At 43.8% G+C, this 26,068-nt stretch overlaps 1 protein-coding gene across 1 annotated transcript in view; it reads right to left on the bottom strand.

Annotated features, from left to right (window-relative positions):
• Positions 1-25,729, bottom strand: part of RYR2 (ryanodine receptor 2) — a 2,714,825-nt gene extending 2,689,096 nt beyond the window's left edge. The window contains exon 1 of the mRNA XM_069234403.1: positions 25,375-25,729. Coding sequence (XP_069090504.1) covers positions 25,375-25,425 — 51 coding nt within the window. The 5' untranslated portion in view covers positions 25,426-25,729. The remainder of the gene's footprint in view (positions 1-25,374) is intronic.
• Positions 25,730-26,068: the final 339 nt, after the last annotated feature.

The following is a 26,068-nucleotide window of genomic DNA, read 5'->3' as shown; positions in this document are numbered from 1 at the left end:
TTTCCGTGATCTGTATACTTTCCATAGAGCAATGGCCCCATATCGCACTTCCATACGTTGCTATTGCAAGGCATTTTGCTTCATAAATTTTTAGCAAACTAACAATTGGCCTCGCCCCGAGTTTATTCATAAAACCCCGAAGAGCAGAAGACGACTTTGCAAGGGCAACATTTCTATTTTTTATCTGGGGGCCCCAAGAGCCTTTCTCATCGAAAGTGATCCCTAAGTATGGAAATATTGCTACTCTACACAGTTCTTGCCTCACACAAGTAAAAATTTTGGGGAGTTTATTTTTATTACCCTTACCCATGATCATAATCTGGGACTTTTTAACATTAATCTTTAAATCCAGAGAAGTCATAAAAACCTCAAAGGCGTCCAATAATCGTTGAAGACCAACACCAGTACGAGAAAGCAGGACAGCATCGTCCGCGTATAGGAGAACCGGAATACCGAGTTCTCCTATCCGTGGGGTGTCCTGGGTAGCATCTTTTAGTATGGATTCCAAGGCATTTATATAAATAGTAAAAAGGAGGGGAGCCAGACTGCACCCCTGCCTGACTCCCCTTTCTGAGTTAAAGTGGCCAGTGCATCGCCCCGCAGTAGTAACTCTAACAGAGGCTGTTAGGTCAGTATGTAAATCTACTAAGAGGTTAACAAGAGCCTTGTCCAGTCCTATGTCAAGTAAGATTTTCCATAATTTAGATCGATTTACAAGATCAAAGGCTGACGAGAGGTCCATGAACCCCAGATACATGGAACCCTCCTTCGCCTTCGTGTATTTCTCTATTAATAAATACAAATTCAGGCCTTGATCTATAGTACTCCTTTTGGGTCTAAAACCATACTGCACATCTGCTAGGACCCCTTTCTCTGTTAACCAATCGTTCAATTTATTTAAGATAACTCGACCTAAAATTTTCACTGAGGAATCAATCAGTGAAATCGGCCTGTAACAAGATGGGTCTTGCCTATTACCCTTTTTAAACACTGGTATAATTATAGATTTCTTCCAAGAAGGCGAGATTTTATCAAATGCAAGATTATTAAAAACCTTGCATAATACCTTAGACCAAAATTTTGGAAAACTTTTAAAAACGTCCCCAGGTACCCCATCTGGGCCCGGGGCTTTGTTTTTTGTGGTTAAGTCTATAGCCCTTTCAACATCTGCAACTGAAAAAATAACTGCAACCTTGTCAGGGGAGATTTCCCCAACTTCATCTGCTAAAATTCCACCAGGAGGACCAATATTAGAGTATATCTGACTAAAGTGTTTTATCCAACCCTCATCTGGAATATTTGCCTCTAAAGGAGTGTTAGTTTCATCAGAAAGAAAGGGCTGATTTATTATTTTAAAGAATAAACCACTGTTTTTTAGGGTATCTGGATCCAAAAGTTGGGCCAAGGCATTATCTTTCAGAGTCCTTTTCCTCTCTAGAATGGTTTTTTTATACACTTTCCTAGCATTTATTATTTTTAGTCGATCTTTAGGAATAGTTTTTAATGCCTTTATTAATACACCATGTGCTTTAGAGCATTCCTTATCAAACCATCTATTGCCCTCTAGCGCCTTCTGGCTAAATTTAGCCTGGAGACTACGATTAATTTCTAAGCAAATCTGATCAAATGCTACTATAACCTCCTTGGGATCTGGATTTTCCGCTAGACATATAGAGATTTCATCCTCCACTTTTGATAAGACCTCCTGAAAAAAAGTTTCAGGGACTATTTTTGTCCACTTCAATCTACGATTCTGGTCTTTGACTTTAAGGTTCAAGCCCCCACGCTCTGCAACTAATTTTAGAGAAATCAGTTCAGTATTCTTAAAAACAAGTACAACAGGATTATGATCACTAAAAACTGACACCTCAGTACAATAATTTAAAACACTATTTAACAAAAAGGAAGACAAATAAATGTAATCTATAATAGTACCATTTTCTTTGCCCTTAAACGTAGGGAACCTACTATTCCCATCTCCACAGCCAGACTCATATAGGTTCCATTTAGCGAGGAAAAGCTCAAGATAATCCCCCTGCCTGGTATGTTCTGGATGAGCAGTTGAGGAAAAGGGAGGGCCTTCCTCATCCCTCCTAATACAGGGTAGGGTACATGGATGTATGTTAAAGTCCCCTAATAATATTACCTCAAAAGTATTAACATTTATACTATAGACTGACAAAAATGTATCCAAGTCATCCAAGTTTTGACTGGTACAATCATTAGCGTGCGAATTATAAAAATTTATAAAGAGAATCTTACCCTTATCCTGGGTGGAAAGCTCAACAATTAAACAATTTACTGAGCCCGAGGGGCATTGAGTTAAAATGCCTTTCATATCCAGTTTGAAAAGGCTTAATAAACCCCCCTTAGGTCTTCCTGCCACACTATTTGTAGCTGGAATGCAAAAATGACAAAAGCCATCTAGGGAAAAGCTATTCGTTTGATCCCAAGTCTCTTGTAAAGCAATGGCGTCAAAAGATTTTAGTGTCCTTTCCCATTCGGCTATCCCAGACTTGCTCTTTAAGCCAGCAATGTTCCATGTGGCAATCCTGATGGACGATGCTGAAGACTGGGAAGAATTTCCCAAGACATTTGGCAGTCAATCATTTTCCTCCATAGAGGATAAGGCAGCAAACCGATTGTGAAGAGGTAAAGTGTTAACGGTCTGCCTGTAATTCAGCTGATGACGACTTGACTCCCCCCTAATTTGAGACCGGGACATATTCACAAATGCATTCGGGGTACAGACATCCATACCTCTTCCGTTCTCATTAGAACATTGCCCTTGCACATACAACGGGCGACTTGAATATTGGCCCCATAATTATAAAAGAAGCCAAGAGGTCTAGCAAGAACCGCATTTTCTATAGTTGGCAAAATTGCAGCTCTCAGAAGCACTGTTGCCACGTGTTGTGGGTATTTAAAATTTATAATAATACAGTCTCCACCTCTATTTTTAGGGCCATTACCAATCCAGCTAACTCTGCGGGTAAATAAAATGTCATTAGCAAGGGCACAAGGAAATCCACAGTTCTTATTCAACCAAGCAAGCGTCTTGTTTTTGAGAGCAGGATACGTTTCTACCCCAGAACCATTCAAGCACATATCAACCTCTGGGACATTTGTTAGAACCACAATATATGGTGCACATTCTGGCGGGAGATTAATAGAATTATGTCGCCTAGTTATACTTCTTCTATCAATGACTGACCCTCCTATAGAGTCCTGAGTACTCCTTTGTATTGATCGTGGTTGACTAAATGTGTTTTGTACACTAGCCGACCCTACTAACGATGTAGACGAGGATGAAGCAGTCGACACACTTACAGTCGGTGGGGCCTGAACAGTAACCCCCAAGCCCTCCACCCTATTACTGACTATAGAGTGTGTAACTGAACCCACTGAGCGGTTATCCATAGAGCCTATTGAGTCTAAGTGGGTACTCAGTGGAACAGTAGACCGAGTCAGGCAAGATTCTACAAGGCCCTCCAGTCTAGTAACCCTAAGAAGCACTAATTCTACCTTGGCCACCAGGGGACTGACCAATGCTTCCAATTTAGATTCAAGAGTTGTAACCAGAAGATCAATTTGACTTGAGTGCAGACTAGTCCCCTCAATAATATTGGTGGACTCAGGGACATTTCCCCTATTGGTAGCTGTTGGGCCAGCTTTTTTTGGCTTCCGACACCCTGCTTTCTTGACAGGCCCCTTCCTACAGGCACGTACCGCTCTCCTAGTGGGAGATTGAATAAGAGGAGACCTTGATGGTAATGTCCAATCCTGTACTTGAGTTGGTTCGGAACAACAAGCCTGCTCTACCACAGAAACATCAATATTTAAATCGTTCTCATTGTTGGAAATAGTCGAGACACTCTGAGACATTGATGTAGGGGGTAAGCACTGCCTTATGGGAGATGTTTCTGGACTAACCCTACTTAATGATGATCTCCTATCTTTGTTAATTTTACTAACTACTTTAAACAGATAGTTATCCAAGGTTTTCGAGTCATTATTTGTAGCCATTTTAGAGGACCTCAGTTTGGACATGATGGAAACAACAGGGTCGTCAATTATCTAGTGGAAGTATTCCTCAATGAATCGACTGGTTGCCTATTTATCAAAGTACCCCCACAACAGTACACGTCAGCCGGTTATCTCGATTTATTCCCCGTTTAAATCCACTGCAAAGGTGCATCAGCCAGAACATAGCATTCTCTGCCTTCGTGGTAATGACTCCCAGTGACTATCAGGGAGATTCCGCAACACACAGGCCACGAGGCGCTACTTCCGTTCCTTTTTCCTTTTGCCTGTCGGGACCCTCGGTTCCTTCCTCTTTCCAAAATAGAACAGGATAACAAGGTAACTTCCTGGTTTTCCTAGTTTTCGCTAGCGGGAGACTTCCTCTCGTGGCGGTGCACCCGCCCACCCAGCGCCTGCACTTATTCCGCCCAGGCTCAGTCAACTCCGGGGCTGCTGCTGCTCCGATACCTCCGATGCCTCCGATACCCCCAAGGCCCTGCCCCTCTCACCGTACCCCACACTGAGATCCCCTCGGCGGGGGCTGCGGGCTCCAGTGCCGGTGTTGTTGCGCAGGCTGCAGCGGGAGGGGTGGGTGGGTTCCTGAATCTGCCCCCTCCCCTGCTCCCGGGTTTGCACTACCTGCGGGCTCGGATCCTAGTACTTCCCTCTCAGTGACTCGCGATTCACGGCGGGGAGCGCAACAGGCGGGACGAGAAGCAGGGGCAGTTTATAGCGGGAGAGTGGGAGAGCGCCGAAGTAAAGCTTTTCCTTAAGAACCTGGAGACTCCCGCCTGATTCGGGAAGTAATACGCACGCAGAGGTATGCAGAAGAGTCTCCGGCGGGTGCAGATGAGGGGCTACGTTACCTTCTGTCCCCGAGCTGCAGCCCCTCGGAGGGGAAATCCTGACGGAAATCGAGCGCAGATAAAATATAAGTAATGTAGAATTTTACGGAAGGGCCGAAAACCAAAGTGTCTCCGAGTTAGCTGCTGCCGGCCCCTCTACAGCCTAGTTGAGTCTTTTTCCCTGCTTCCCAAAACAACAACAAAGTCTAAAACTCCACCAGCTCGGGATAGTTTCCCTGTGCGTTGCAAAGTTTTCTTTTCCTGTTATATCTTTTTTTTTTGTTTGTTTTTTCCCCCTTACCGGCGTGTGGCACTTCGGTACTTCGGCACTTCGGCATTTCCCAACGCCGATTCAGACCCGACCGCGTCCCTCCGCGTCCCTCCGGCTACAGCCGCTGAACAGCCAGGATGCCCCCGCGCTCTTACCGCGGAAGGGCAATCCTCATTTTGTGCCGCGTCTTGGGGGCGATCCTTTTTCCGATGGCTGCCGCGACGAGGGGAACGGCAGCAGCCGTGTATGGTGCAGCGGCTGCGGCTAGGTGCTGATGTCCTGGGGGTGATCCTAGGGGCGATCCTCTGCGATGGCTGCCGCGATGAGGGCAGCGGGCGTGTATGGTGCTTAGTTGGCAATGTTCTGTGTTGTGTCAATCTACAGCATACTCAGGCTTGAGAAAGTACCTTCTACTTACTGTTGGCATCAAAAACAGGCTACTTTTTTAAGTACTTTGCAATTTGCCATGCGTCTCTCCTACAACTCTAACCATGTTCCTCATCGCCCCTCCATTAGGACCAGAGTTCTTGGAACTCTTCTTTGGTCTATACAACTTGACCTGCCAACCTCTTCAAAGAGCTCCCACCTGCCACCTACATTCGCCACCGCTAACTGGGAAGCTCTCCCTCTGTGTTACTCTTTTATCAATGCTTCCTTTGTCTCTCTGCCCTCCCCCACCCCTATGCATGCTTTCTTTCTCCATCTGCCTTACTTTTCCACTCATACTTCCAGTGCCCATGCAGTAAGGCTCCTTGAGAAGATTAAGTTCCTAGGTTGTGTAGGATAGGGTGTGTACATTAGAAGATTACCCGTCCTATTCCAAAAAGAGATAGTTCCAGAAAACACAATTGAAGGAGTAGTATTTTAATATAATAGGCCTCACTGTGTTTGAGAAGGTATAGCTTCGTGGTTCATTGCTCAGTTGCTGATAAGTACATTCGGTCCCGCAAACAAAAAACGTACAACCAATTTAAAAAAAGCAAAAAAAGGTTTTAGGCCTTAAAAATGGAAAAGGGACCAGGGGTCGGTTGTGGTCAGCTTGTTGCAACATTCAGCCATCCCATTATCTCACTCTTTCTAGAAAAAAACACTCGCAGTTCGCTGCTCAGTCTCAGTAGGCCCGCTCTTGATCAGCGAATGACAGCACAGATGAACTCTTGACCCCGGCTCTCCATTATGGTCCTCAGACTTCCGCCTGGCGCCATGTTCTCAAGAGAGCTAGTGGACTTCATACATGCAGCGTCAGCCATCGCTGCCTGTCTCGCCACAGACATGGCATCCTTCTGTTCCAACGCTCGAGCACATGCTCTGCATCACCGAATCCATACAAAACGGATTACGAACGTGAACTGCTGATAAAACCTTTGATTAATATAGACCCCTATAATGTAATATACCTTGTTGTCAGCACGAAAAGCGCTTTGCCATACGCATTCAACAATTTAGATATAATATTTGCTTTGTGTGCCATTTTTCTAAACCCAGACTACCATTTACGGGCAGATTTAGGAATAAAACGCATATAACGCAAAGATTGCAAAGAAGATTACAGAGAACGGTTTGCGTTTTAGCTCATGTATTTCGAAAACCTTTCTTTCGTGAGTTGGGAGCAGCAATAAGTAGAATGGTTTGTAGACCATGGTGGGTTCAGAACAAACACGGGGTCATTGGTTATTTCTAAAGCAAAATAGTGAAAGGGGCATAGGAGGCCTTCAGGGGTAATAAGGCATTACACGCCTCGAATTGAGGAAAAAACAACTGTCAAGAAAATCTTTTTTTCTAAATTTAACTATTACATTTACATTGAGAATCAGCAGTGATAGCGGCTAGGGTCTGGTGTCTTAAATGTCAGCTGTACGCCCGGTATATATGCAAGTTCTAAAACTTTCTTCATCAACTGGAGAAATTCCGCCATTAACTCTGTACCTGCGAGTGAATGTCTAGAAATCGGCTAAATGCTGGTACAGAGTTATAAAGAAGGCGCGACGTTTCCATTTTCAAATACTTACAGCTCAACACAGTCTTTCCTAAGAGGTGTAAGTACAAACGCATGTAGGATAAACAATAATTGTGTAAATCCAGTCATTCCAAAATGCCAAATGTGGCAGGAAGGATTTTGAACACCTCTGGTCTATAATCCAAGCATTTGAAGCATAAAGGTTTTTGGGCCCCTGTGTTGTTCTTAGGGGCACACGGAGATTGTGTTAGTAGCATACATTTACGGTAGCAATGCCTCTGATTTGCAAACCAGTTGGTTTGTGACCAGAAACACCTCTGAGTGATAAATAAAAAGCATTTTGCGAGTCTACGTTTTTTTCTCAGTCTTTGAAGGGTTTTCAGAATCGTTCTGAATTACAAACAGGAGGGGGCATTAGAGGGGAGGCCCCATTCTACTTGAGAGGCATATAGTATTTATTAATGGCTTAAGAGTGTATTCGCTGTTACCAGCACTAGAGTTGGGAGCGTAACTGATTTTGAAAGGGGAAGCTTTCCCTTTGGGACCGCTTCTGCTTCCCCCTCGGGACTGGTGTGTGACAGCCTTGGCGGGAGCAAGAAGTGATCTGGGGATCACGTCATGCTCTTTCCCAGGGACTTGCCTTCTGTGTGAACTTTTTTTAGAAATCTCCTGGGCCCTCTTAAGGGACACAGGATGCTTTAAATAAAGTTCCCCTGGAAGGAATGCAAAACCATGTACGGAGTTCTTTCCTTTGCAAGACTCCATCTCTGCAATGATAGGCATTTGCTAGTTGTCACAAAATGCCACCTGCCTCATCAGTATTCATGAGGTAGAGAGTTTGGACACTTCCTACGAATTTTCTTTATGCAATACATCCACGAGTGCCAATTTCTCTGGGGCACTGGGGGTCGAGCCCCAGTAATATGTCAGCTGAGAGCTTGTGAAAGCACAGCAAAGCCTGGCCTTGGCTCCTGAACTGAGGAGGCCGCAGTGGATTCACAAACGGATGAAAACATTGGGAGTGTGAGAGAGTGGGAGTGAGAGAGTGAGGCTAAAACAGTGTGTGAAAGTCTACGTGTGTCTCTTATGCTTGAAAGTGATGCTGACCCTGGCACACTGGAAGTGATTGTGGCTTACCGGTTAGGGTACTCATGGCATGTGGTAGGGGTGGGAGACGTCCGTGATGAAATACAGGCTCTGGCATAATCAAAGCAATTCATGGCCTATGGGTGCATCATGGCAAAAATCTGGTGTTTGCATACTCAAGGTAATTTGACACATGGGGAAAACTTATGACAAATTTGGTAAAAATTGGGTCAATTCCTGGGGAGGGTCATGGTTTCTAGGCACACCAAGAAAGTTCCAGGATATTTCACGAGTGTCCTTTCAGAGCCTATGGCTTTTTAGTAAATGTATGTGAAAGTTGTATATTATAATGCACTTGGAAACCAAATTTTTAAAAAGGTTTTCATTACTTGAACCCTCCTAGAAGAAGTCTTGCTCCCTCGCTTAACTCAATCACTGGAACACGGGGCAAGTATTATGCTTCACCATTTCCAAAGATCACTAGACACTACTGGTGAGCAGATCGGGTAGGAGCAGATAGGGCACTGCATAAGTAGAGGGGCAGTGTGTGTGTGTGTGTGTGTGCAGAGGGGGCAGGAGCACTGATGAGACAGTAATGTCATCTGCATGATCTGTGGCAGTGAGGTTCTGCCTTAAAAAAGATGCATGTGAGTCTCTGGAAAGTTTTAAACATTTTTAATTTGGTCTCTACACGCATGATTATCATGTATAGGCCTGAGAACACCTAAATAAGATACTGTGTCTGTGGTTGGGGGGGTGCACCAAGTGTGCTTTCCTTTCTGAGTGTGACTACTACCAGCTCACCAGTCTATAAAGAATAATGGTGCCAGCAGTCAGTTCATACCATGGGTGCATATGCTTTGGCCTTACTATGTAAAGTGTCTTGCATTATTATAACAACCAGACCCTGAGATATATCCCTGTGTGCATGATTGTAACATAAGTGTGTATGTGAGTCTGCTTCAGTGTGTAACAGAAGAGTACAAGAAGTATGTGTAGCATGTTGCACTATGGACACAGCAGAATCTACTTTGGTTCCTCTGTGTGGGCCTGTGTGCAAAATGGAAGTGCGAGAGCAGGACAGACTAGCATAGTGTATTGCTAGCAACCATGAAGCTTTTGGAAAAGCTTCATTCAATGTGGGCTGGAAGATGGAAAAAGGATTCCTTTAGAAAAGTAGCAGCAGCAGCCTACTTCGGAGTTATGCCATTTTTTTCTTAACATCAGCACTACCATTAGTGTATATGGGAGGTGTCAGAAGTGATATGCACAAAAATTGAAACTAGGCTTAGATAGAAGGGGAACCAGATGAGACCACTATTAATGTCTACCTTAAACATTCAAATAGAATTGGAGTAGACCCCTCACTCACTGGTCGTGGCATGCTTCACCATCGGTGCCTAGCCACACACTGGTATGATGATACCACCAGGGACGACTAATCCAGAATTGGGAGTTCTTAAATAAAGTATCTAACAGGATAAAAGCAGGGATCCAGAATATAAAAAGTAGAACTGTTAAACATACTGACTGGTATACCCAAGGGAATATCCTCTTTATTTAGGGTACCAAGGGTATGGATAAAATTCAAGTCTAGGTTTCCGGAAGGAATTAGTGTCCCAAAATACCTATCTTCAAGCCAACATGTTTCAGCGCTCACATGAAGCCCATTCGGGTCTGGGGCCTTCGTCAGGACTGTCAAGCTGTCCATGACTATCTATGCACGTACTTGATGCATACTCATGAGGCCTATTGCTCTCACCTGATCTACATGAAACTTCACAATCAGAAGTACCTAGAAGAAAGCATAATATATCACATAATAGTGGTGAAAGTACTCTCAAGAAAATTGAAATATCTCATAATCACCAAATTTACTAGTGGTCAAGAGAGGAAAAAAGTCTTAGACAAGAAATCATAGTTGAATTTCTGACTATGTTTTATGGTAGAGTTATCTTCAAAAATCATATGGTACATCTGGCCAAACTAACCAACACCTATTTGGGAGCTAGGCCCTAGATAAACAGGATAGGTGTGCCAGGGAACTCTGTTACCATCCACTGTACACATCAAACATAATAAACCAGAGCTTAAAAAGGTCATATTGTGTACCACCATAAAAACAGCAGTAAAGCCACTGCCAGTGAGTATGTTTTATACGGCCAACCAGCTGTAAAGCCACCAAGTGTGCATGTGCATGCATACATCATTTGTGAGCACCCAAACCACATGGAACCATGTTCAAGTCACATTCATCAAGCAGACTTTCCAAAAACACTATCACACCCTACCCTATTGTTGGGTGGTTCGGGATTCATGAGTGTCTAGTCGGGGTGCCGTCCTGTAGTCAAACATTTGAGACAATGTGTCATAAAAACACCTATGTTTGCTTCAGTAGTATTACGCTAACACAATTATAAATAAGTTCATTTATTTCATGCTTAATACATATTGTGCAACCAGGCTGCCCTTTGAGGGTTTCGAATGTTGCTATCACAAAGGGGCTTTTTGCTTTTTCAAATTATTTCAAGCTTTTCGGGTTCCCCCAGGTATCTATTGTGTTTATGTTAAAAGAACAATCATGTTGGTACCTTATAACACAGGCGTAATGTCTGTGTAAACTAGGTTAGTTTTTCAGTAGAATAGTAATGACTTCCATTTTTTTTCAAGAAATTTGCAAGATAGGGATAATAATGCATTCACAAAGCAAGTGGTAATCCCCATTTCTTTTGATTGAAATATCCAATTTTTAAATCTCCCTAAGAATTGATGTCACAGCTCCCGCCAAGATTCAGGAGAGAATTTTAAAACGACTTAACAAAAGACAAAGCTCCCACCTTGGGTTATTCACAAAAGTGCGCCCAAGCCCATAAAACCATACTGTGTGCTCACATGACCCCTACCAACCCAGAGTCACTATCTCCCCAGGAGGGGACTGACTTACTTAATCAAGGCTCGGTCACTGCTTCCAAACCTGTGGGGGACCCACTACAGACCACCGAACAACAGTCTTGTTTGGCTCTGAGGCTGTTTTTAAGGGGGCAGAGTGAGAACGCGGTTTGATTAATGACACGTAATGAACCTCGGCCACCCTGGAATTCTGGAAGTTGTGTTTTTTTGGCCAAACCTGCATAGCAATGTGAACTTGTGTACTGTACCACGTTTCACATTTGTTTTGTAATGCTTATTCATTGTGAATCAATATAAATTAATTGCATTACTTTATTGCTTTATTAGTATTCTTTGACTGGTGTATACAGTTGGTGGTGTAAGTAATTCCACCCATGAAACCCACCCAATGATCAAATGATGCCCTCATTTGTTGTATGCGAGCAGGAAATAGGCTCATTTTTCATATAAAACATTTCCCTATGACAGGCATTATTGGACCCTAGGAAAAGATCTATGCTCACTATAATCTTATGAGTGTTATGCCTATTTCTTAACAAAAGGGGATAGAGTCAGTAAATAAATCATGGGTGTTACTTCTCTGTACCCTAATATTATGACCTTGTCAATGGATTTTACAAAAAACAAGGCATGTACAGTGCTCTTTGTATAGAAGTTTAATTAGGGATGTTTCCAAGTCGTTATCAAGAAAAAAAATCTGTGATGTACATGAAGGTATAATTAGAGAGAAATCCCTTTTACTTGTTACACTATATAACTCATATCCTTATTAATTGGGACCAGGGGATTTCATCATTAAGACTTTACAGTCTACGGATCCACCCCTGTTCACATATGAAAAGTTGTTGGCCATTTGCTGTTTGTAGCTTCTCTATGATATACCTAGTGAAATCATTGTCTGAATGGCCTGCAGACACAAAGTGACACATGAGTTTGGTGGTTGTCTTTTTACATCCAAAGGTGTGCCTGTGTTTATTAATGTGTGTCCTTATTTTCTTTGGTGTCATGCCTTCGAATTTCAGGCCACAAGAGCATATCAATATGTATACACAATTAAAGCTATCACAATTTGTATGGTAATTTAGGACCCACAGTGTCTTCAGATCCAGATATAGTTCTTTCATTGATGATTTTGTGCAGGAACAGATGTTATAATGACCATGTGGGAAATGTCCTACTACCTGGGGGAATTTCCATAAAGTAAGTATGGTCAGATTCTCAACATTCTATTGGTCTGCTTGGTGGGGGAACCACGCCCTGGTGGATTTTCCATAGAATGTCAAAGTATCATATTCTCTGTTTTTTCTATTAGAAACTCAGCTTCTTTATTGGTTAACCATCCTTTGTCTTTTGCCTCCTTTATCATGAACTTTATATCTTCTGAGTCATCCTTTGTGGGATCTCTGTCAAGGCTTTTTCAATTCCTGGGATTCTGGAGAAGTCTCAAGCACTCCGCCCCGTAAATTTCTTTTGGAAGTATAACCGTTGCTCCTCCCTTATCAGCTGGCTTGATAACAATTGAATCAATATTGTCTATTTCTTTCACCAATTGTAATTTTGAATTCATCAAATTCTTGAATGTGTGAATGGTACTGGTCCTTAGTTTGTCTATGTCTTGTGCCACCGCTTTTTCATAAGCCAACACTTCTGGGGGCATTGCATTGGTTGGTAGAAAGAAATAGGATTTACTCCAAAGACTCGTATTGATCTCTTCCTTTGCAGTAGTGACAGGTTGTCCCTTGAAAAAAACAGCTAGGCGGGTACGGTAAAAATGTTTTGCCAACTCCTGTCTTAAACTGAAAACATAGGCTTTCGGTGTGGATACAAAACCCCAAGCCTTTCTTCAAGATCTTCATTTGGGGGTCTGTGAAAGTGTGTTTACTGAAGTTGACTATTCTTGTGCTGTTTTGCTGATTCCTGGTTGGACAGCATGATCTTGGTCCCTGGGAGGTTGTGTCGACAATTGCATTTTTTGTCCTTGTTTTCTCCCTCTTCCTCGATTTTGGCCCCTCCCTACAAAAGGTGGCATAGGTTGCCAGGGGTAATTGTATTGGAGGGGCTGAAAGGGGTATTGGATTTGGGGGTTCCACCCGAACTGGGGTGGAAATTGTGAGAGTAATAAGAAAGTACCTGAGCCTCTCCATGTGCTTTCACCCCCTCATCTCATTAGATTGCTATTGGGCATGTTATTTGAATAGTTACTTGAGGACCTTCCTAAGCCGGAGTTGTTTCTGTCTGACAAATCTGAGCTATCAGAGGCTTTGAGTTGAAAATCTGGTATGGAATAAGGAAAAGTGCCTTGAAAGGAGAAATGTTTCAAATTCCTTTGGAATTTTTTTTACGCTGAGTTTAAGAATCTTTATATTTAGTGGTTGTTTTATTATTTTCCTCCAATTTCTTCTTCAATACTATCACAGTGAGTTGGGTCTCTATGCCATACTCCATAGTTTTTATATGTACCAGTAGGACATCTGAAAGTCTCTTTGCCTTGTGAATTTTAAGGACTAGTTAGTCTCTTGTGCATATCCATGCTATAACAGATCAACTCTTTCTAAATTCCGTATCTTGTAAAAAGGTGTGTGGGGCATAAAACACAATCAACCCATTATGAGCAATATTGCTCCTTAGATATTCTGTCATAGTAGCGCCATGTAGTAGTGTTTTGATCTGTGACCTCTTTAACTCTGTCAATGAGTCCCAATCATTGGAACCTGTACTAGCTAAGTTCATGGTGGTATCTGTGGTAAGTGGTGGTGCTGATGGTATCAATGAGATAACCTCATCATCAAATGAAAGACCCTCAGCCATTGCTGAAATTTTCAGTTCAAGTTGTGTCGTTGATCACAATTGTGAGGGTATAATCCCTTAAAAATGAACAGGCTCTGGGGGCTTTGGTGGCCCCTCTATACCTAATATCACACACACAGAGTGAGAGAAATCCACCTAGTTACTATCCACACCCTGGTAGGGTGATGTCACCAGGGCGGACTCAACCAGAACTGGAAGCTCTTAAAAAAAGTATTTAACTGGATAAAAGCAGGGATCTAGGATACCAGAATATCTTCTCCTAGGGTCCCACAGAGTCTGTCATAAAGAGACCTTTTAAACAAAAAATGTGGTAGTGCAAAACAAAAATGAGCTTATTGCCTTACCACACACTACAAATGAGGGCATTATTTGATCCCTCGTGGGTGAAATTACTTACACCACCAACTGTATACACCACTAATAGCATGCTAATGAAACAATAAAGTAATGCAAATAATTTAATATATTGATTCACAATGAATAAGCGTTGCATAAAATCATGTGAAACAAGGTAAGATACAAACGTTCACATCACTGTACAAGGTTGGCCAAAAAAAACACAACTCCCAGAATTCCAGGGAGGTCGGAGTTCATTATGCAACACCATTCATACGTCGTTCTCATTCTGTCCCTTTAAAACAGCCTTGGCACCAAACGAGACCATTCTTCACAGTTTGTAGTGGGTTGTTTGGAAGCGGTCACCGAGCCTTGACGGAGTAAGTCAGTCCCCACCCAGGGAGACGCTGATTCTGATTCAGGGTGGGCCATGTGAGCACACAGTTTGGTTTTATAGGCTCAAGAGCACTTTTGCAAATAACCCATGGCAGAAGCTTTGATACAGGATAGGTTCAAGTAAATTGGGACTACAGGGTGTCTATTGTTAAATCGTTTTGAACTTCTTTCCTGAATCTTGGTGGGAGCTGTGACATCAATTCTTAGGGAATATTAAAAATCAAATATTTGAATCAAAAGAAAGGAGAATTACCGCACACTTTGTGAATGCGTTATTATCCTTATCTTGCCACATTCTTGAAAATAAAAAAATTAAAATTAAAAACAGGAGCCACTGTTATTCTACTGAAAAACTAACCTAGTTACACAGACATTACCAATTAAAAAAAGGGGGGACAGGGAGATTAACGGTCCAGTGTACAGCCTCCCAACATAACCTGTATAAATCATGAAGTACACTGTTCCCAAAGAAACAAAAATACTAATAAGACACAGGGGGACTTTATTATCAGAAGCAAAGAGAGCCCTCAAACATCCTTTTGGATGTCAAGCATCATCATTGGGCAAGCTCCTCGTCAGACTGGTGCTGCAATGTCTGACAGGGCACCCTTCGAACGAAGGGGGGCTCTTAGCCCGAGTTCTTTAAGTTAAGCAATGCCAGAGATGGATACAAATAGTGATTGTAGTGAGGACAAAAAATAGACAAAAGATAAAAATAGCTCTAAACCCAAACCATCATCATTTAATGTGTCAGAGACAGGTTTAGGCTATGATTAAAAATAACCGGAGTGCTTAAAGAAATAATGTTCCTATGCACTCTAACTTTAATATGATTTGGGGGGAAAAAAGCACTGTCCTAACCCCTCTATTCATAGGTCAACATGTTTCGCGTCTTAATGGTCATGAAAGGATCCAGTGACGCTTCATCAGGACCGAAAGATAGGTACAACTTCTCTAGATATTCTATGAACCCAAATAGGGTACGGGTAAGTAAACGTATTCTGGTCACTTACATTCTTGTCCACTGCACATCTGGTCAGTCTATTAACAAAAAGTCGCCCATCCCAATTAGAGATTATAGCGCCCTAGGGGTACACGGGTCTATCACCAGGAGCACAGAATTGCGGCGTTTCTGGTGAAAATCGAAGACCTGCCCCGCCACCTATTACAGGAACACGGTGTTGAATGTTTAAGGTAGACATTATTAGTGGCCTCCTCTGGTTCCCCTTCTATCTAAGCCTAGTTACCATTTTTGTGCATATTAGTTTTCTGTGGAAGAACAGTCTGTTTTGTAATGTAGTGCTGACCCTTTCAGCCAGGTCCTGCCTTTTATGCACCCAGCTACCCACAATAGGTGCATGGGTGTAAGTGTGGAGGATGCTTCCCGTTTGATGCCACTGTTTTTGGATTGCTTTGGGGTAAAGCTCCTCAGCCCACCCTACTATTCTGCCACATATGGAAGATGAAAACAGTGTCTGGCTTATCTAGAAGCCAATACAGCAACTGATGGAGCTGCCTAGAATTAGATCCGCAGCTGAAGTCGTGAATCAACAAATTACACCTGGTAAGGTAGTATAAGAAGTGGTTGGAACTTTCACTCCGTGTTAAAGGACTTCTTAATGATCAGTGAAGCAGGTGCGGGGCAAGTGTCAGTGATCCAGGGCTGTGATCTCACAATGCCAGTTCTCAGAGGCATCAGAGAGACATTAACACAGAAGTCTATAGCTTCCTGATGATTATATTTCTTGGAAGATGTGACTGCTGATGCAGAATGAGGGACAATGGGGTGACCATACAAAGGAGGTTGCTAGGAGGGGAATCCAGAAGGAGGTGCCTGCCTAAGGTGCTAGCGTGGATGCTGTGAAGTGGGATGCTAGAGGTGTCATCAGAGAAGGAAACTGGCAGGAGGAAATGCCAGCAATAGAGCAGGAGTTGTGCCTGTTGTGCCCAGAGTAGCTGTGCTACTCATTGTGTCCTCAGTGCAGTAAAGTGCAACTCATCAAGTGTCCAGCACAGCTGTGCTGCTCATCATGTGCCCAGTGTGGCTGTGTTACTCATCATGTGCCTATATCACAGAACCACTTGTGGTGGGCCCACCAAAGCTGAGCCACCCACTGTGTGCCTCACATGGCAGAGTGCAGCTCATTGTGTGATAAACACATTTCCAAGCCATTCCTACAAACTTGACCTACTGTGCTAGCTTGTGATAAACCTCACTTTAAACCCCCTCCTATATGTCTTAATAGGACTCACCATCCACTACACACCTGATTGAAGGAGTTTGATTTGTTGGAGCCTGATGGCTGGTTCTGGATTGTACTTCTCCACTCCCTGGTCAGCACTGTGGCCATTCACAGCAGCACTGCAAAGATGTATGAGAATTGGGGTGGCAGAGCTGGAGAAACCATGGAAAGCACCAGTGTTCATCAGCGGAAGTGCCTACCCCATAGGACTCATGCCAGAGATCCAGGTACCAAGTATTTGCTCCACCCAGCATAGCCAGCTCAAGGGCAGTGGGAAGAAAGAGTTTAAAACACAAAAGACTGAACACTTGAGAGGCTAACTAGAGAGATCATTATTGGGAGAGGGGAGCTGTTGATACATGACCAGCCCATGATTAGCACCATCCCACTTATTCCCTGTTCACACTACTGTACTCTGAGGGCATAAAGGGTATAGTCATTAATTATACCACTTTTTAGAAACATTATACCTTGCTCATTGTAGATGTCTTTTTGTAATGTTTGTGCAGTACTATGTTGTGATGAAAACAAAGTACTTGCCTTTTTACATGATAATGCACTGTCTGGCGATTCCACCTATTGAGTGGTTATTGGATGCAGTGTTGAACGGTTAGGGTCTGATTTAGCATTTGATGGATGGCACACCGTTCATCAGGGTGGTAAGGACATTACATCTGCCATCCTGATGGACTACCATCTTTCAAACTAAGAGATGACTGCTGGCCAAGCGGTCATCTCTGTATATTGAAAGGAACTGCTGCCACTGTGGTTGCTTTCAATGTACATGATGTTTGCTGGATAGTTGCTGTCACTTTTGATGGGCATTCACCAAACGTTTCAAAAGTTTTTGTTTTTCTGAAACAAACTCCCAAATCAGGAGTTTGTTTCAGAAAAACAAAATATTAATGACTCCCCCAAGCCTTGGGAGTTTTCAACCACTGCGTGGGGGTCATTATTTTTTTCTGTCCTCGCTGACAGATTTTTCCTAGGGTTGATGGACAGGAAAAAAAGACATAAGACTGCTTACCCTAAATAGGGAGGACAGTATAATGTCCTTCTTCTAACTTCCCCTACTGTGAAGTATTCAGTCAACGGAGCCAACAAGGACTGGAAAAATTAAGGTCTTCCATCCCCTAGAGTATTGTGTACCCTGTCCTCCAAACTCTAATTCAAGTCCTTAGTCTCTAACCCCACACCACACCCCTTAGAAAGCTGCAGACTGCTCTCCCACAACCACTGTAAGAGTCATCTACTAAACGTATGAAATTGGTGCTCTGTTTTAAGAGCTTCATTAGGCTCAGCTCTAGAAAATCAGTGGTAAATGTCCTAAGTCCCACAGATGGGGCCCAGTAACCAACCTCCCAAATGGTCTGACAAACAGTATATTGGTCACATCACAAAATTTGATGCAGGTTGCAGCTACTGAGGGCCTGATTCCAACAAGTAGACTTACACTTTTCTGTAAATGTACAATTGTTTGCTTTTCACAAAGGGATTTAGGAGTAGTATCTTAACCAGTGCGGAGTCTCCGCACATAAAAAGATACATATTTTTATGTGAGGAGACTCCGCATTCGTAAAGATACTTATCATAAATCCCTTTGTGAATAGCAAACAATTGACAACTGACATAGAAGTGTAAATTTTCCTTTGTGAATCAGGCCCGCAGTATGCAATTTGCACATTCTAGTCTGCCAGCTGTCCAATGACACAACAGACCAAAGATTAGATAGCTGTGGTGTAATGTTACTTCTAATTTTACACTGGAGGAAATCTATGGGAGAACATTTCCACCCACGTTCTGTGAATCTGGGCCTGTGTTTTTAAATATGGAAAGTGTTCTCTGACATATTCCAGAACCCAAGCAGAACAGAAGTGCCTTAAAAAAGAAGAAAGTATGAAACTCAGGGTGCCACAGAAATGCGAGAAAGATATGACAACAATGTGTGGCAGGTACCGAGCCCTGAGAAGAGTAAAATACACCAAAGGTCAACACACTTCAGCTTCAACTGGCATGAAGGGCTACAAATGAAGAGGAATGTCAAGCCTGCTATGTTGCACACGACAGAAGAACACCAGCCAATTGAACACTGGCACAGCAGTGAAAGGCTTACAATGAAGAATGAAAATGGCTCCCTATAAGTTTGGAATCATTATGTATGATTAGGATATAGCAAGTCTATGTCTGTGATAAGGATTAGCCATGCAGTGTAGTTTACTTAGGATTATTTTATTAAAACAATTGAAACCCATCTACATGGTGAACAATCTGTGGTGCATGGTTGGGATAGTTGTTGCACTTTCCTACTTTTTAGTTTTCCTCTTGCAAAATACTTTCTCTTGTGGAACAATCACATCTAGCCCCAAAAAGCAACAATTTGTGGGACTTTCCCACATTCTTTGCCTGACTTACGCCCACTTGAAGTTGGCCTACGTTTAGAAAAAATGAGTGTGAGAAAAGGCATTGCCAATGTTTGTGAGTAACGTTATGTGGGTGTTTACCACTTGGGTAATTACTTTTCCCACACCCACTGCACATCGAAACATCTCAACTTTAAGAAGACACAAGCAATGAAGACCACCAAGTTTCCCATTCCCAACTAACATCCAGAACTGCAGAAAATCTGCACATCTAATTGATTATCCCTAGCACTAAGCAGCATTTTGTCATAAGAATCGACTTATACAGATTTAAGGTTGTACAACTGAATATGGACAGCATTAATACAAAGTAATTGGATATCAAGGACAGAAAATCGATGGACCAAATATTGAAATGTAAGTGCAGAAATGAAAGTATACATTTACTGTTCCTACCACCACATCTATGTACCTTGAAAATATGTATACCAGTTAGGTACATTTATGTGGAGTCAGGTATAGAAAATCTAGATGTATATAGCTGTAGATATTTTATTTTTGATATTCTGAGGAGAGGTCAGAACAATTGCCAAAGTTATTTCATGTGGTTCCGATCACTGTATTTATGTATTACAATGTCCCTGTGGCCTTCAGTATGTCGGCAGTACCATTGGCCCGTTAAAAAGAGGATTTTAGAAAATTACAGGGCCATTAAGAATTATGACACTTCTTATCCTGTGGCGAGACATTGGTCTAGGATGCAAAACAGAGATGCTGATTGTTTAGTTTATTTTGGGATTGATAGGATTGAGAGAAATGCACGGGGTGGAGACAGAGAGAGACTTCTCAGGATCAGGGAATCAGAATATATCATTCTTCTCGGGACAAAGACCCCGGGGGGCCTCAATGAGGATGAGGAACTTTATGTACATGTTGGCTAATTATGATAATTATCATTAAGAATTTATATTTTAATTTGATTTTTCTCTGTCCTCTCCGTATGGGCTCCCATGTTGTGGTTATAGTTTGTGACATTTAGACATTAATAGAATTCATGAAGCTAGTATCATTATTAATTTTCTGAAATGACTGGCGTTATTGTTATATTGATTTTGTGATTATATATTTGCTTCATGGGTATTATCAACAGAGGGTTCATAGGTTAGAATGATCAGGTTATCTGCATTAAAATATTGGTAATTGGATTTTGATTTGGGTGTATTCTCAAATTTGTTGAAATTGTTTATAGTATTTGTTTTGAATTTCTGGATGTTATTATGTGAACTTTAAACTCCCCCCCCCCCCCCTTTTTTTCTTTTCTCTTTTCTAAAGCATTTCTTCTCTGTTTATTGCAAGGGGTATTTAAACATGTTTTGAAATGTGCTCAGGTTTTTCCAATTTGGCAGTGATGAAGACACTTTGGTGTTGAAACGAGTTGCCTTTGAACCAGTTTGCTTCCCTATGTACAACATATATTTTTGCAAATAAAAATTTTGTTTTTGAGGAGTAGACATGTCGGGTGCGATTTCTTTCTGTTCTTTTTGAAATAGTGCAGAAAAACTTTTTTCCACATTTTAAAAACGGGTACCACTACCGTTTTTTCGCACCAGCCTTGTAAGGTGGATGTAGCCGGTTTAGTGGTCTTTCTTTTGTTAATATATATATATATATATATATATATATATATATATATATATATATATATATTTATGGGTGTATATGTGTATACAAACACACATGTGTGCTATATATGCCTCATACACGGTTCACTGTATTTTAATTTATTTTTAGGGGTCATTAGCCAAGGTAAACATATATCTACATTAATGGACAAATAACAATAACTAGGGGCCAGATGTAGCAAATAAAAAATTTGCGAGTTGCAAAGTGCGAGTCCATGCGACTCGCAATTTGCAACTCGCAAATTGGTATGCAGTACGGTGTCTCAGACACCGACTGCGACTCGCTATGGGGTCGCAATGACCCACCTCATCAATATTCATGAGTGGGTCGCAAATTGCGGCCCCATAGCGAGTATAGGCACTCGCAAACATGGAGGCCTGCTGTCGTCAGCAGACCTCCATGTTCGTGACTGGTTTCAATAAAGCAGTTTTTTTTTTTTTAAGTGTAGCCCGTTTTCCTTAAAGGAAAACGAGCTGCACTTAAAAAAAAAAACCGAAACCTGAAAAAATTGTTTTGGGTCCATGCACAAAGTGGAAGGGGTCCCATGGGGACCCCTTCCAATTTGCGAGTGGGTTACCATCCACTTGAAGTGGATGGTAACTGCGACACCATTTGCGACCGCGTAGGCGGTCGCAAATGGTATTGCATACCACTCAGAATCGCAAATAGGAAGGGAACACCTCCTATTTGCGATTCTGAAATGCATATTGCGAGTCTTTCCCGACTCGCAATATGCATTTCTGCATAGCAAAGAGGCATTTGCGCCTCGCAAACTGCGATTTTCGCCGTTTGCGAGGCGCAAATCCTTTGCTACATCTGGCCCTATATAATTTGGTTTGTATTAGTGTTAGAATTGCAAGTGCAACAATCGCCATGGTCAGTATGGGTACCTGTGTTTCATCACAAGACCTGTTGCCTGGGCAGCACTTCAACGTGCATCAAGTGATGCGCGGTTTTGATACGTGCCAGTCGATTATCTTTTGTGACATCTTATGAAGTAAATATTGTGCTGGGTATAGTCAAATACCTTGTCGAATTGCGAACAGAAGTTGAACTGAGCTCCATCACAAATAATACTGAAACAGCAGCCTACAAGACATATGGTGACTCAGCCCACTTTCCCCTGCTTTGTTAGGAGCCCCCTCACATCTGCTATGCCTAGAAGAGCAGCTCCCATCAATCCCCCTGACATCAAGGCGCCTGTACTTTACATGAGCACCAGTGGGTAGTCCACACAGACAAAGAAAGGAGTCAGGGAAAGTGCTCCAGCAGCTGAAGCGCTTTAACAATACACTGCTTCTCAAAGCATCTTTGGTCCATAGGCATAGTCATGTGATGGTGCACGAGTAGAGCAGAGAGTTCCCCATCAAGAGAGGCACTTATCTAGATACTTGGCTCCTCGCTGGTTTATAATACTTTGAAGCCTTGAGAAATAGTGAAACTTGTGTCAGTTATTATTTTTTCAAAAACATTCTACAATACAAATAAGTCAACTCAATCTATTGAAAACTAAAAGTGGGTGCCCCTTGTATACATTTGTGCATTTTTGGTATTGGCATATGCACAATATACCTGACTGGACTGATTTTTTTTTACATATTTAGATATTTAATATGGCATGGGCACTTAGTGAGATTCAGCTCAGCGTTCCATGTCTGTAGAGAAAGTGGATAGTAGACAGGGGCCCAGGAAATCTGCAATTCTACAGCTTTGGTGCTTTCTGCATGATGATGCAGTTGCTACATTAGCCACAGAGTCAATGGGCAACTGCACAACTTCAAGACTTTCACAAAAAATGCTTGTAGCTCAAAGGGATCAAAAGTTACATGGCAACATGCTTAGTCCCATTGAGAAAGAAACTTCGCAAAGGTGGACTGGTCAGCTTTTAGTTGATAATAGGCGTATTTGGGTATTAAACTGCTACTGACGAAGTAAAACCTATGCCCAGCCAGTGTTAAGGTGCAAAAATGACAAAATAACGACACAATAGTTAAATAATACTAGAACAATCTTTGCCACATTGCGCGCCATAATTTCCCTTTTCTTGCAGCATCATTTAATCAACCCTGCCACATGATTTTGTCCTCCATTGCGGCATAATTGCAGTGGCCCTGGTAGTGTGAGACAAACATAAAACGAATGTCAAGGTCTGGCCTAATACAAGCATTTCAGACCTACGCACATATATGTGCAGAAATTGGGCCACATGCTAATGGATAGAGGTGACATTTCCTTGGTCCCCAACAGTAAACTTCAGGCCTGGTCGTGGAATGAGGCTTCACTCACAATCTATCATCATTCCTGCAAGGTTGGCTGGGGCGGGGGTATTGTGGTGGTGCTGCTAGGTTTTTTCAGCAGCGAGAAATACGAAGCTTCTCCCGGGGGCGAGTGTGCTATGGGAAGCCCGAGACAAGAAGAAGAGAGAGTTCCAAACTTTACTCCCAGGCTGCGCGCGCTAGCCTGAGGTTGTTGTTACTACGCATGCTCGTGCATCCTCTGTGCAAAGCTACCTGCTTTGCTTCTCCTCCAAGGTCATTTCTTTGCAGCAGCACAAGTGCGCGCAGGTTTCAGGGGATAATCCGAGCCTAGCGTCGTCTGAGCGTTACTGCGTGATCCGCCCGACGCACTGTGAGCCTGGGAAGAAGAGCCCGGGGGTCCCCGCAGCTGGGCGTGTGCCCAATCACTTGTCTGCCCACTAAAACACCTTTTTATTACAATAGCGCTTAATACTGGGAGTTAAATCGTGCGTGATGTTATCAGATAAAACTAGGAGCTGGTGTGAACTGACTACTAACTACCACCCACTGCGTTTCTGTTTGGAAGAATAAATTTGAACACAGTTTGTTTTTTGCTGTTTCCAGAGTCAGGAAACAAAGCACTAGAAGGCAACCTCGTCTGTGTGCTTGTTGTGTATGCGCATACTCCAAATCTCCCCCCCCCCCCCCCCCCCCACACACACACTGTACAGACAGCGCTTCCAGACCGCGATTGCATAAACACACCAATAAAAGTATTTTCACGCACACATTTGTAATCTCTGCAAAGCAAACACCACTGAGAGCAACGAATTTTCCTTTGATAGATGGAACGACTCAGCCGTGAAAGGCTTCAATGAGGGAAAACGGCCTCGGCGTGAAAACAATGGCTCACAACAAAGACCGATGCGCTTCTAAGAAGACGCGTTGTGTGTGTTCCATATCTAAACTGCGACACAACACGGCACAGCAGTACAGAAAACCAGTACCTTGGCATGGCCGTAAGACCCCGAAACCCGTATCTATATTATTCGGGGATGCTCGCGCATCGCGTGTTCACTGTGCGCATTTGTTTGCCCTCTTTGGGCAAATGCAGTTGCACCTTGTGCAGCAGAAGGGTAGCACATAAGGCTGGTTGTATATAGACGGAACAAAGGCTGTGTGTATATGTGTGTGTGGAGAGAGCCTGTCTACAGTTCTTCCGTACAAAACGATGCAACAGTATGTGCCCTCCTAGAGTGCCAAGAGTGCAAACAAATGCGCACAGCGACCAGTCAATGTGTGTGCACGTCCGAAGCCTAGCCAGCGCCTGGGTCGCCGGTGCCCTCGCCATGCCACACTGTTGTCTCTGAAACTTTCTGTGCGAGCTCTACTGTAGCTGTTGCCTGCTGGTGCCCGGAGGGACAGGATCTCCACCTCCTCCCTATCATAAAAGGAGGAGGAGAAACTGCAGCAAACCGGTGCCCTCGAGACAGCGGGCAGGGAGCCCCCTCTACCTTCCCCGGAACACCCCAAAGAAAAAGAAAATGACACCGTTTCTGGTGGGAACGAGGCATCGCCGTTTAGGGAGAGGGGGCGGTTTACCACTCTCCCCTCGTGCTGATGCCAGCTGGGTAAGGCAGAGCCTTCAGAGCACGTGCCAATGTGCCCTAGAGATTTTGCACTCAGGAGCCACGCACCCTCCCGCCGCTGTACAAACGACCATGCACCCACGGCCACGGAAGTGGCATTGGGGCAGCCAGAGCCAACTCCAGGGGTGGCAACGAATGCTTAGTACAGCGGGGGTTGGGGAACGAGGTAGAGAAATACAACCTTCTGGACGGCAGCCCACCAGTAGCACTGTGCCCAATCACTGGCACTGTATCGCCTCCCATGCACAATGTCCTTACTCCTGCCAAGGCACCCCATCACTTGGGGCTACATACAATGCCCCATATTACACCTTGCCCCTGTGGCAGCATCTCATCCCACGGCAGTACACGTGCACCTGTGTCACTACACCCCAAGCTCTGGCACCTTGCCCCCCTGTCTCTGGCACACAAACCCAGGGCCTTAAGGCGCTCTCTGGGACTGCCACTAACCACCCCCCGAACTTCACCCGGGCACTGCACCTCATGTCTACAGTGGCCCACCAGAGCCCAGCACAGCAAACAGCCCTGAACAGCGCATCTCCCGAGATAGGTGACAAAGTGCGGACTCACTGTCCGAAGGAACTGGATCTCGTCCTCGCCGCCTTCGCCCCCCTCGGCCATGACTGGGGGCTGCTCTGCCGGTGGCGCTCTCTGTGCCGGGTGGGTGCCTTTGTGGGAGCCGCACTCCTCCTGGTGCCGGTAGAGGAAGCCGCGGGAACGAGCCCTGGCACTACAGGGCTAGGAGGTGGACCTGTCTCCTCGGAGAGGGAAGGGGTCGGTGAGAAGGGGCCTCGGGAGGATGCCCAGCCGCCTCAGCCGCAGGTTCGCCGTTCTGGCCCCTCGGCTCTAGGAGGGCGGGGGAGGGGCTGTGTGGAGCTCTCCTCTACGCTGCGGGAGGTTGGGCTCGGTCTCCAGCTCCTCTGCTGATGCCGCAGGTACGGGGTCTGTCTCCGCTGCGGTGGTTCGGCCCCTCAGTGTCCCCTGGTGGCTGCCGAGAGAAGCACAGCAGACGCAGAGTACCAGAGCCCAGCCGTGTGATGGTCTCAAGAGCTGGTCGGAAGGCCGCCCTGACGAGATCCAATGCGGGGGCATTCAGAAGCTGGCAGGCTGCCCGGGCTGGGCACCAGCGGCAGCTGCTTTGATGGGTGCAACTGCAGGCTCTTGGCGCCAATGGAAGAACATTAGCAGGGCTTCCACGAAGAGCGCACAAGAAAATATGTTTAAGAGTATACGTTGGGGCAACACACATGACTGACAATATCTG

Source organism: Pleurodeles waltl, chromosome 5 (assembly GCF_031143425.1).
Source record: "Pleurodeles waltl isolate 20211129_DDA chromosome 5, aPleWal1.hap1.20221129, whole genome shotgun sequence".
Classification (NCBI taxonomy): Eukaryota; Metazoa; Chordata; class Amphibia; order Caudata; family Salamandridae; genus Pleurodeles; species Pleurodeles waltl.
The sequence above is the reverse complement of the archived record's forward strand: the minus strand, read 5'-3'. Positions and strand labels throughout refer to the sequence as shown.